This window comes from Nyctereutes procyonoides, unplaced genomic scaffold, assembly GCF_905146905.1.
Source record: "Nyctereutes procyonoides isolate TBG_1078 unplaced genomic scaffold, NYPRO_anot_genome, whole genome shotgun sequence".
NCBI classification, from domain to species: Eukaryota; Metazoa; Chordata; class Mammalia; order Carnivora; family Canidae; genus Nyctereutes; species Nyctereutes procyonoides.
The window spans coordinates 51437765-51451257 of NW_026575146.1; the positions used below are offsets into that span (position 1 = coordinate 51437765).

A 13493-nucleotide genomic window follows, 5' to 3' on the forward strand; every position below is an offset into this window, starting at 1 on the left:
TGTAATTTTAAAGTATTACTTTATTTTAATATGTGTGTGTCTCATGCACTCATGTGTGTATGTGTGCATAAAACGTCTTAAACAGCCAAAAAAATACCTTGTGGGGTGGGAGGAGGAGTGTGAATGAGATGAAGTTTTAACATTGGCCTCACTCAGGCATTTTGTAATGCTTTAACTTTATAAAAGAATTTCTCAAACTTGCTGCATATTTAAATGTTTGATTACCTCCTTTGTCTCCCTTTCTATAGATTTTCATAAACAATGAGTGGCATAACTCAGTGAGTGGCAAGAAATTTCCTGTCTTTAATCCTGCAACGGAGGAGAAGATCTGTGAAGTAGAAGAAGGAGATAAGGTGGGTTTCCCAGGACTTATGCCAGCTTTCTTTGTTCCCACCATGCTGAGCTCCCAAACCCATCACAACTTCAATTAAACAGGTCATGAAAATACCATTTCTGGGGCCATCTGGGAAAATTTCCTTGTACATAAAGGGCACCCAGTAGCCATTTGATGTCGATGAGCTTATGCTTCTGGATGTTGTGGTGATTTGTGTGTGTGTGTGTTATTTCTCCTTACTTGTTCTTCAATTTAAATAATATTTGCATTTATTGTATAAACAGACTACATATGATTAGTCATAGATTTACAAAGCAGAGAAATCGTTTATTCATATAAATTTGTTCTTTGTTAGGTTGCAGAATGAAACTAAAGGAAACAATATAGGATGTTTGAAACAGTATATTGCCAGATTATTTCCTTAAAAATCATTGAACGAACATTAACTGGTACCTTGAAAAATTGAATTTTAAAATCACAGAAATTGAACCGTGAATTAAAGATATTGTTGCTTTCTAGTTAATCATACCATCACCAACAAAAATCAACTTATATCATTACTTTTTAAAAATTCTAAATGTTAATTTAATCCTCAAGCATCCTGGTGCATAAGCTACTCTGTAACTGTCTTCACAAATGATAACGAAATAGCAGAATTTACTTTAGGGGATATTGCTGATCAATAATTAAGTTTTTTTTTAAAATTTAAAAATAAAATAATAATAATAATAATAATAATAATAATAGTGAAATTGGTATTCAAATGCTGCCCTTCTGACCCCAGAGTCTGACTGGCAGGGCTGTCTTACCTTGTAATTATTATGGGCACATAATATCTGAGCACATACCTTAAACCATGAATGTGTTTCTCAGTCTTTAGATGTCCACATGTTATCAAGCTTGAAATATCCATCCTGTAAGGTATTAAAAGGTAAATTATTTTGCTATGTAAAAAGACAATTGAAAGATGAAATCCATGGGCCCCCTGGGTGGCTTAGTTGGTTGAGTGTCTGCGTTTGACTCAGGTCGTGATCCCAAGATCCTGGGATTGAGTCCCGCATTGGGCTCCCTGCTTGGTGGGAACCTGCTTCTCTCTCTACATGCTTGTTCTCTTCCCTCCCTCTCTCTTTATCTGTCAAATAAGTAAGTAAAATATATATTTTTAAAGATTTTACTTATTTATTCATGAGAGACACACACAGAGAGGCAGAGGCATAGGCAGAGGGAGAAGCAAGCTCCCTTCAGGGAGCCTGATGTGGGACTCAATCCCTGAGCCACCCAAGTGCCCCATAAATAAAATCTTAAAAAAAAAAAAAAAGAAAGAAAGAAAGATGAAGTCGGGATAGCGCCCCAAGGATAATACCATTGGTGACATAATGTTCAGTTCTCCAGGGCAGTTCCATGTTCCTATTCTTTCATTACCTTCTTCTCACTTGATGAGATCACTAATTGAATGTGTTAAGCCTTGCAGATCGATTCAAAGGTAGCCATAGATCTGAGTGGCTCATTTGCATTGGTAGAAGCCCCTGGATTCAAGGCAGTAGTATCAGTAGACATATGATCTATGCCTTGAGGGACAAGAGTGCAGAGTTTAGCCAGAGGGGTCGACAGCTTGAGAAGTAGATGCAGGATAGAATGGAGACACATGTCACCTGCTTTCAGATTTCACTTTCTATATGGATCAGGGTTCATCCGTACATAAATTCTTCATGGGCTTCTCTCTAGTGTCCAGGAAAAACCAAAACCCAGAAAAAAACCCTCTTGTGTTTGGCCCTTTCTCAGGCTGCCCCATCAACGTAGAAGTTCCATCTTCACTATTCCAGGAATCACGGGCCAAATATTGCATGCTGCTCACCGCCTCCATGACTACCAGGGTCAAGTTCAAATCATTAGCTATAGAAAGAGCACAGATGTTCCACATTTTATTTACCTTCTTTGAGCTTTGGTTCCTTTTTTTGTGTAAAATGGGGAGATAGGAAAAACTTGGGGGAGGTTAAATAAAAAAAGATGTAAATTATTTCAACAGTGCCAAGCACCCAACAGAGCCTCAATCATTAGAGGATTCTATACAACTTTAAAGCCCCCCAAACTTCCCAGGTAGAATTGCTCTCTTCTGTGTCATTATAGAACATCATGTTTACCAAATTATACCCCTTGTGTTCTATAGGTATTGGTTAATTTGTTTGAGACAGCATGCTCTATAAAAGCTCAACACTACATCTCACCTTTATACTCGCAGTACACACTACAGGTAATAGATAAATGAGATTATACAATTAGTATGTAAACCGCCTCCGTCGTGTTCTGAGTTTCCATATACCTCACCTGCCTCATCTTAGAAATCTAATGCTAAATTAACAATTGATCAAGGAAGTCTTGCTCACCATTTTGCATGCAACTGAATTCTCTGGAAGGCTTGTTGAAACATAGATCGCTGGGCCCAGCCCACCCCTAACATTTGTTTCAATAGTTCTGGAATGGGGCCTGAGAATTTGCATTTCTGCCAAATTCTCGGGTGATGCTATGTTTTTGGTTGGGGTATAGATGGGGGAATATACTTTCTGAACCACTGAGTTAAGGTATTAAATCATAAGTTGTATCTCCTCTGTTAGCATTACATAGGTGGTGTGGACTTTTATAAGTAAGAAAGTTGGAGTTGGAATCCACACTGTGATAATATCCTGCACCCCTGTGAAATGTTACAAGGCCACACTTGAGCAGAGAAACACTGGTGATCTCTGGCAACATGTTTTAGGAGACCCAGAAGCTTGTGTCCTTTGGGCCATTCCTAGGAATAAGAGAAAAATGTATTCTTCATATTCAACAGAGAAATTACTTTTTATCAGAGACTTCTGGAGATCTACCCAACACGACATTACAGGACCACATTACATCGAATGTCCTTCTAGTTGCTTGAGTGGTTCTGGTATCCCTGGGGAGGTGGGGAAAGCAGTAAAGGGCAAAATAAGGTATGTTTGAGCCCTTGACTCTTTCTCCCCAGAGTAAGACTGGTTGCAGTTGTCAATTAGCAAAAGAACAAGTATTCTTGATGCTTTGGCTCTGGTGCTTTGGATCTCTCTCTCTCTGCTACTGGCTTTCAACTTTAGCTGTATCAGTAAAACACATTTGTGCCTGGAGTTTCAGTTGAAACCTTGTCAGGCTGTCTGAGAACTTTCCTTGGCATCGTTGGTGGGATTTACCTTCTTCCTAAAGTGTAGTGAGGGGGAGGTGATGATCATACCTGAAGCTTTAGAAATATCTGTCATTTATTTGCTGTGTGTTTATTGGCAGTTACTCCTGCTCATAGCAGAGCAGCATCGTCTGTGCAAATGTAGATCAGAAACACACTCATTAACCTCCAGCAAAGCTTCAAATCAGGTCACAATGCTAATCGAGTTGCTGGATACTTGATCACTTGAGTTCATATGTTTAGATATAAACTCTTCAGCGTAAGCAACTCTTTGCTTCACAATTCAGTGTTCTTGTCATCCTATTCTCTTTTGGAGTAATTTACTGATGTTTGTTTTTAAATAATTATTTCTGTTCTCACAATTTGGCCAACAAATGTGCATGAACTAACACTACTCAGTGAAAGGTACAAATCTAGTAATTACATTGTCACCGTAAACCTAATATTCTGGAACTGACTCTTTAGATAATGAGCCAAGAGGTTTTAGGGATTTAATTGATGAGTAGAATGGAGCTAACAATGGCCTTCAATAGTGTTATAAAGAAAGAAGGAGGAGCGAGAATGAATGGAGGTTACAAAGCAAAGCACAAATGTGGGTGGGAACTGTTTTCTTTTCACTTCAATGGTTCTTTTAGTCTATATTGACTAATCCTGAAAACTGCTTTTAATACTAAGCATGACCTAACAAATAATTGGTGGGGATAAAAATAAATGTCCATTAAAGTAAGTGCTTGTGACGGGTGTAAAAGTAAAACTGGTCTGATAACTATTTTCTCCAAATTGGAATGGATATCATATGGAAATGCACAGCCTGGGAGTGGTAGAAAAGTTTGTCCTTCCTTAGCTATGTTTAAGAGGTCTTCGGTATTTCATCATCTGGTCTTCAAAAAAGGAATATTTAAATACTCTATGGCAAAAGTGTTATTGATGGTAGCAACTCTGAGTTAATGTAGCAAATTGTTTGCTGGTGGGTTAAAAAATTATGTCCTTGGTGATGCTAGTCCTGGTGTAAAAATCCAAGAAATACTAGTTGTAGAATTTAAACAGCAACAAACTTTATGCCTAATCTGGATAATGTAAAAACTTTGCTATATGTACAAATGGAATCAATTAAAATATGACTTATGATGCAAATGTCAATATAAGCAAATTATTTATATCAGGAGTACTCTTTATAAAATCAATGTAACATGATGAGTTTAAAAGATAGGTAATTAAATTATTAAATATTTATTAACTGCCTATTGTAGGCCCAGAATAGTAAGGAGTATTATTGGTTTTAATATAGATAGAAATAAATATTCATTGCAAATATTCATTACAAAGGATAGTCTTGCAGAGATATAAAACCAGATTTGGGAGCCAGATGTGGGATCAAATTTTGGTTCATAGGTATTATGCTGGATTTCATGTCCTGTAAGACAAGGTCCATGGTGCTTAACTGTTGTAATAACTGTGGCGTTATATAGAAGGTTTCACTTAGTGTCTGGAGCTTAGTAAACTCTTCACTAGTAGCTAAAATTAAGCTGGATTAGGCTGGCAAGGATTTGGGTAGGTTGTGCTATTTGGTCTTAAAGAATATGTAGGATTTTGAAAGTAGAGGGCTGTGCTGGTAGAAAATTCTAGGCAAGGAGAATTACAGGAGCAAAGGTAAGAAGGAATTGGCTGGACAGTCGAAAAAATGTAAACAAGTTTGGGTAGGTGAGGCGGAGCCCAAAAATGTTGGGTCTTGAAAATCAGAAAGAAGTCTGGCCTTAGGGACTGTAGGCAAGGGAGTTGCAAACATTTGAAAGGGAAAATTATCACATAAAATTGTTTGAGGAAGATTAGCCGGATAGTAATAGGCAAGACAGTTTATGGAGAGAAGAGAATGGCTTGAGAGGGCTAGCGCCAATGAGATGATAGCAGCCTAAAATAATACAGCATGGTGAAAATGGAAAGGAAAGATTAAAATATACTAGGACTGCTTAAAGTTATTTTAAGGTGGCTTTACCTGTTTTGCAGCAACCACGATAGCTCTTGCTACCACTTCATGAACACTCAAAGTCACGTCTGTCACATAGGAAATGCGTTTCCAGTGTTACCTTATTTAATTTTCAAAAGGACAGTCTTCTGTCTTCACAATTTTATCATTAGCAGCTTGATGCCAAGACTGTTTCAGTATAGTGTTTAGCAAATTTTTGAATGGATGGATGGGTGGGTGGATGGACGGATGTCTCAAAACACAGAGCTCATGAATGAGGAACCAGAATTCAAATCTGGGTAGTTTTGTTCCAAATCTGTGTATTAACTACCATTATTCTATTTCTGTGCCTGGAAGATAAAATACAGGATTATAAGAAAAGGAGGATTATGGCCCAAAGAACACAACCACAAGAAGGTCTTTATCTCAAGGATATAGTTTCCATATGGCAGAGTTAGATGTCTTGAAACAATTTTTTTTCCATAACCTTTGAGAGGGGGATCCCTGGGTGGCGCAGCGGTTTGGCGCCTGCCTTTGGCCCAGGGCGCGATCCTGGAGACCCGGGATCGAATCCCACATCGGGCTCCCAGTGCATGGAGCCTGCTTCTCCCTCTGCCTGTGTCTCTGCCTCTCTCTCTCTCTCTCTCTCTGTGTGTGTGTGTGACTATCATAAATAAATAAAAAAATAAAAAATAAATAAAAAAAAATAACCTTTGAGAGGCCAGGATGCCAATGATGAACCATAGTTGGCTAAGGCCAATGGCAGGACACTGAGCAGAAGGATCCAAATGAAACCCGTGTCACCCAGATCTGTTTAAACACAGAGCAGCGTATATTTTATAAGCTGTGATATCCATAGATCATGCTGGAAATTTCAAATTCTTGTGGGTTTTTTTTTCCAAATAGTACTGTTGTAATATAACTTGGAAAAATTTGGAACCTATGGCATAAAACAATATCCAAATAGAAATAATTAATGTGATTAGCTGAATATCCCAAATACGACTATATACATATTTCTCAGGAAGAGCAAGTAAAAATGCACATATATTATTGCATATATTCATCATTCTCTCAAAAATTAGTGAGATAAACAAGTGTATGATGTATTGTAGTGAAAGAATATTTGCTTGTGCTCTGTGAATGTTATCACTTAATCAGAGCACTTAATCACTTCTAAAATATCTCGCTGGCCCCAGATCCTCTTAGTGTGGCAATAAATATTGTAAAAATAGTTTATTGGTCTGTGTTTTAATTTGCAGACTTCTAAGTTTGGGCTTTCTAATGGAATATACTATAAGGTGGGAGATATTAACTTGAGGTTCATGATTCTCACTGGGGGAGAGGTCATTCATGAATGGGGTTCAGCTAAACCATAGGCAACTTTAAGAAAATTTTATGACAATTTTCTCCTCAGATTCTCAAAAGAAATTATGTATTCTGCACGAAGTTCCAACCTACTGGCCTAGGATGTGTCCATGACTTATAGAATTTATGTAGCTCTGGATTGTGGCCAGTCCCACATACCAAAGAATGTTGGAGCAATCTATGCCTTTAAGGTGCTTGCAACTGGGGAGCTTGGGGTGCTCAGTCAGCTAAGTGTCCAGCTCTTGATGTTGACTCAGCTCATTGACAATTTCAGTGTTGTGAGATCAAGCCTCTTCTGGGGCTCCATGCTAGGCATGGGAGCCCGCTGATGATTCTCTCCCTCTCCCTCAGCCAGGTGCTTCCCTGCCCCAGCTACAAATGTGTATTCATGCTCTCTCCCTCTTTCTCAAAAGAATAAATACTTGCAAAAGATTTGAAGGAGGGAAAAAACATATAAAGCGGTAATGGAAGAGGTGGTGGTTTTCGTAGTAGATACATTCTGTATTAGCTCCAAAAAGATCTGAACAGGCATCTTAGGAATGGAGTAGCCAGGCAAAAGAATGCAACTAAGGTTGGCTAGGAAAGAACAGGAGGAGTCGACTTGGCTCAGAGGAAACGGTATGAGTAAAGGTAATGTGAGTTAAGGCAAGAAGGCTAGACTGAGTGTGGAGATACTTGATTATTTGGCTCTGCTTGATTATTTGAATTAATGTAATTTTAAGTAGCATGTTAGTAATAGGAAATTAACTTCTTTACTTAGTTAGGAACTGAAAAGATCTCTTTCCAGTTGGAAATGGGTAGTAATAAAGAGGTTGTAATATCCAGACAGATCCTTCTATATATCAGTTCCACTACTCTATGCCTTTTTCTCTCTGCATAAGAGCGATGAACATGCACTTAGCCATCAACAGCAAAACCCAGTTCTTATTCAACTGCGGGGGTTGTTGACGAGCGTGCACAGGCTGTAGAGGCACCAGCCATCCAGAAGATATTCTGGATATCACTCAAATGTTGAATATCCAGAAGATATTCACCATTTGAGTAGATATTGAGTTTTCCCTGGAACTCTTGGTCAGTCACCAAAAGCTATATGTAGTGGTGAACAGCCAAGGCTCTATGGTCAGAGGTGCTCCATTTAAAAACATTGTGCCACTTTTGGCTATTGACCTTAGGCAAAATGACCTCTGTCTCTTTGCTTCAGTTTCTTCATCTGTAAAATAGGGAACATATTTGTGTCATAAGATTATGAAGATTTAAATGAGTTAATGTGTGTAAAGTAATTTGAACATGACTTGATATATGTATGGTAAGCACTCCAATGATAGCAGTATTCAAACATCACAGTATTTCTATTCTAGGAAATCAAGCCTGAGCTGTGTGTGTGGAATTGATCATTCTAAAGATGAGGCAGCAGGTTTATAACTCCAATATCTGATAGTTGAATTTGTACAATGGGCTAGACTTTGGGTTGATGAAGATACAGCATCTGCTTATGAAGACCTTTAGTCTATTTTATAGGGTAACTGCTATTGGATTTGCTAACACGTTTAGGCTGCTGAAATGAATTATCTTTGACTTGCAGGAGGACATTGACAAAGCAGTGAAGGCCGCAAGACAGGCTTTTCAGATCGGCTCTCCATGGCGCACTATGAATGCTTCAGAGAGGGGGCGGCTACTATACAAGTTGGCTGACTTAATTGAAAGAGATCGTCTTCTCCTGGCAGTAAGTATGAACCAAACTGGGCAGATAGCGAGATCTCTAGAAAGCATTCATTGTTTGGATTGGCAAGTTGCTTTGGTTTTAGTGATCACTTCATGCTCTCTACAAACAAAACTAAAAGATTTATACCAGTTCCCATATAGAAATTTTACCATTGATTTTATTCTCAAGTAGTAATTTGCATGCTGATCTGGATAATGTTGATTTCTATTCCTATGTTAGATTCTTCTACAGGCTAAGCCTTGGCAAACCTCAAGTTAAACCAACTTAGATGAATTTCTTTTCTTTATTCTAGAATTCCTTAGAGTCTTTAACAAGGTCACATGCAGTGAATATCCTAGAATAATATACTGGGTTTCTCCAACTTACCTGCCCACCGAACTCTTTTTTTTTTTTTTTTTGTAGAAAATCACATAGAATTTGTCAAAGGTGCCTAAAATATTTCTAAAAAATGAACGTATTTCTCTTCAATCTAGCCCACTAAGAAACTTAATGAATGGCTGCTTTCCCCTCCTGAAATGTATGTGCTCATAGTGGTCTGGATTAATTTTTTTTTAGATTATTTATTTTTTATTCATGAGAGACACACAGAGAGAGAGAGGAAGAGACACAGGCTGAGGGAGAAGCAGGTTCCATGCAAGGAGCCCGATATGGGACTCGATCCCAGAGTCCAGGATCACGCCCTAGGCCGAAGGCAGGTGCTGAACCCCTGAGCCACCCAGGGATCCCTAGTGGTCTGGATTAAATGAGGTTTTTTTTACAGGTGAAAAATAAAGAAAAAAATCCAATTATTTGTGTGTTCATAAAATCTGTATTTTTATGCATATTGCTTTTAAAAAAAAACATTTTGGCAGTTAGATGAGTCAGCAAGTAAAGTGAGTGGGGTGTTTCCTTGTTTTCTTTTCCATTAAGCATTATAGTGAAGCCAATTGAAAACAAACCAATACCAAGATCAAGTTTCAGAGCAAATTTTTATTACCTTTAGAATCTTATACTGGCAGTAACAAAGAAGCCTATATAAATATTTTTAATTCAATATTAGCAATTATAGTTAATCAAAAAACTATTTATTATCCAAAAGTTCAGCATGATTCAAAGTACGCAAAAATATGGAGTTAGAAGTTATACACAATAAAATTACATTAACCAAAATGTCCTGTAGGAAGAAAGCAGAATTTGCTAAAACTTGGCTTCTCTTATTTAGCTACTCTGTGGATTATAGAGTGCTCACTGCTTCTGTCAGCGTAAGATCCTAAGATGGAAAAAAGAACAGGGACACAAAAATCATGTTCGATTAAATTTTGAGATGGCATGCAGCGTAATGCAGAGACAGAAAATTGTATAACAAAGGAGGAATAGTTTTAGCAGGACAGGAGGTCCCAAAGGGCTCTTAGAGTTCCTGCTGAAGGAAAGGAGGAAGATAAACAAGATCATCTGATAGATGGTTAGAACACTAGACCAGAAAATGTTGCACTTTACAACCTGATCATTCGAACAACAATTATGGTAAGAGTGGCAAAACTGTGAGTTGCACAATGACAAGCTCTACTGAAGAAAACTCATGAACAAAAGATGCAGAGGTCACTGAAGTTTGTGTAAGTTGATTGGTTGTATCCAGATGGAATGTAAAAATTAAAAATGATCATCGAGGCACCATTAATAGTCGCAAACACTAAATTTATACAATAAGTGAAATTTTGTTGGAGCTCTGATCTGACTAAGGAAACTGGGTGCCACTTACCTGCACCAACCATGTATCTACCAAATTGGGACCAGTTCCTAGAAAGCTGTCCTGCTGGGGGACATTCAGAATGAGATATAAGGAATGCTACGGTTTAGAAACCAGAATCTTATGGCCCTTTATGTCCAGATCTTGTTATGTGACCTTAAGCAAGCCTAAGCGAGTCATTTTAACTCCTTTTTTAATTTTTATTTTTTTACCTCCTTTGTAGAAAGAAAAGATTAGACAAAAGATTAGGCTTACAGGATTTCTTCTATTTCCAAAGTTCTCTAGCACATGATTATTCAAAATATTAAAACTCTATTTTTTAATCTAAAATGTTTATGAAAGTTTTTACATTGGAGGTTTGATTTCCTTTTCAGACAATGGAGTCAATAAATGGTGGAAAACTCTTCTCCAATTCGTATACATTGGATCTGGGAGGCTGCGTAGCAACATTACGCTACTGTGCGGGGTGGGCTGACAAGATACATGGCCGCACAATACCCGTTGGTGAGCAGCTTTGAGAAACCACAAGGGGGGAGGGTAGGCATCAAGAAGATCACTGTAGAGCTGAATTATTCCAAACTCTCCCGTTTAAAGATGTCACCCAAAAAGGCAGACTGATTTTTCTCCTTGACTTTGAGACAATGCAGCTCCGAACCTGGAAGTTCTGCTACGATTTATCAAATGGTTTCTTAAAAATTGTTTCGGCACAATCATGCTAAAGATACCTAGAAAATATAAAAGGAAGAATATTCTTCTGCCCACAGTCACTGAATAAGGGAAATCGTCTCTCTGACCACCCACACTTTTCAAAGTGGGCCACGAACTATTTCCTTTGTATTCCAGTAGTGAAATTTATGCCCTTTCTATAATGTAATTATTTAAATGTCTTTGTGTGTTCCAGTGTGAGTTAGATATGGTTGTCTGTGCCTGGTCTAACTCAGTAGAGTTACAGTAGATGAATTAAACAAACCAAATTCACACTAATTTATTTCAAATAGCTTCAAAGCAAGATGAGACTGTGTTTACAGCCCAATTTAAGAATTTGACGAAATTGTGTGTGTGTGTTTTAGTAGAGGATGCACATGACGGGAGAGGAATATAAAAAATGCATCAATTTAGAAAACATTATGGTTAGAATTTAATTCATATAAACTTCCTGGCTAAGGGACTGTAACACCCTCCAGTACTGGCCTTGATGGGCATTTTCAATCTACTGAGAATATCCAGCAGGTTAGCAATAGCCAGGAATTAAAAGGGGGGAGTGAGAACATGGTAATAAGAAACGTGGCTTTTTTAGAAATTCTTGCTTTACCCTTTAACAAAATGGAAGAAACTATTTTAAGTACAAATAGACCTAATAAAAATCTTTATTGCTATGATAGCCAAGAAGCTTTTGTGGGAAATAGAACAGAATAAAAAGCACAGTGTAACCTCAGGATGACCACATCAAACTTTGAGGCATATGAATCAATCAAACCCAGATTGCAAAGCAATGTCTTTTACTTCTGGCATGTTGTTGCTGTTGTTGTTAAGGTATTTGCTTTTATTGGTCAGTAGGCTTGTAGGGAGATATTTTTTAATTCTATTCTTTTCTAATTTTCTTATATTTTTACTTCAATAAAAATTCTACCATTACTAATAGAACTTAGAACTGTCAGAAATAGGACTCTAATAGTTATTGCCTTAGGCACACACTTTGTACCTTTTTCCTTAAGAAAGTAAACTTTGAGAATGAAGATGATTTAGAAAGTGGCTCTTCTACATTATGAGAGATAGAATTAAATATCTTGCAGATACATTCAGGTATTGCATCTTTGCCTTGATCTACATCAATTTTATGGTTCCTCTCATTTCAAATTACTATTTTAGGACTCAATTTTTCATTTTGTAAGTGGCTGGAGATATTTTTTTAATTTCTTTATTTTTTGTTTTTAGTTATTGTCTACACCTTCCTCTAACATCAACCCAAATGACCATTCCATGAACATCAAGCATATTTGTCCACAAATGATTGTGTGTTTTATTTTCCAGATGGAAACTTTTTTGGTTATACAAGACATGAGCCTATCGGAGTATGTGGCCAAATCATTCCTGTAAGTTGGTCTTCTATGTCATTTTGGTCTTAAGAAAGAAAGAAAGAATGAATTACAATTCTATTTCATTTGGTAAAGAAGTTTTCTCTTACACAAATGGATTCTTAGATGTTTGCTAAATGTACAGAAAATGTAGTAACTGATGAGCTGAGGTCTTGTGACTGAACTTTTTGAATATATATATATATATATATATATATATATATATATATGACTACCTCACATCTATATTGTGGCATATCACCTGAGTGTGTTTTGATATTATAGCATTGACCTATCTTAACCTTTTTTTCTATGGTTTGTTTTTTAAAAAGCTGTGTTTTATATTCCTTTTAAGACCCATGCTTCACATGTATATAGCACAACAGTCATCACTGGCTCCTTTGCTTCAGGACACTATTTGAGTGAAGCAGTATGTCCTACTATTCCCCAACCCTTTTCATCTCCTCATTGAGAAGAAGAGTATCAACCAGAGTGTTCAAATCCTAAATGCATTTTTAAAACTAAAATGGAAGAAAATGTTGGAGCACTGTATGGAATATATCCTACATTTAGTAGTATTTTTAAGCAGAATCATGAAGGTTTTCTTTTAAACCCAACAAGTAGGAGACAAAATGATTCACCAACATATTCAAAGACACCAAATAAAAAGATGGGAAAGTGTTCTGAAGCTTTTGGATAAGAAACTGGCAATGACTTATCTTTTGCTCCAGGGCGATTGGAATGCATCCCTATCCACATTGTGAATGAAACTCTTCATTAGTTTAAAAAAACTCAATAAAATTAATAAAAACTACACAATCCTGAGGACTAATAGTAGTTAATATTTATTGCATGCCTATGATAAACCCGTCACTCTGTTAAGCCTTTGGCCCACTTTCTTGAAGAATCCTCAAGATAACCTTTTGAAGTAGAGAGGATTTTTATCAGCACTTACAGATGATGAAATCATCCACAGAAAGCATGTTACTAATCTGACCTCACTGGGCCGGTCAGTGATTGAGCTGAGATTTGAACCAAGTTCTTAGCCACCAGACCCTAGACTTTTTGTGTTTTAATAAGGCTTGATTTTTTTAAAGCATGTGGTGATTTTTTT

At 37.2% G+C, this 13493-nt stretch overlaps 1 protein-coding gene across 1 annotated transcript in view; it reads left to right on the forward strand.

Moving 5' to 3' along the window:
- ALDH1A1 (aldehyde dehydrogenase 1 family member A1) overlaps nt 1-13493 on the forward strand; it is a 55551-nt gene that overhangs the window by 12925 nt on the left and 29133 nt on the right. Inside the window, exons 2-5 of the mRNA XM_055309471.1 lie at nt 249-353; nt 8438-8578; nt 10679-10808; nt 12336-12397. Of these exons, the coding sequence (XP_055165446.1) occupies nt 249-353; nt 8438-8578; nt 10679-10808; nt 12336-12397 (438 nt within the window). The remainder of the gene's footprint in view (nt 1-248; nt 354-8437; nt 8579-10678; nt 10809-12335; nt 12398-13493) is intronic.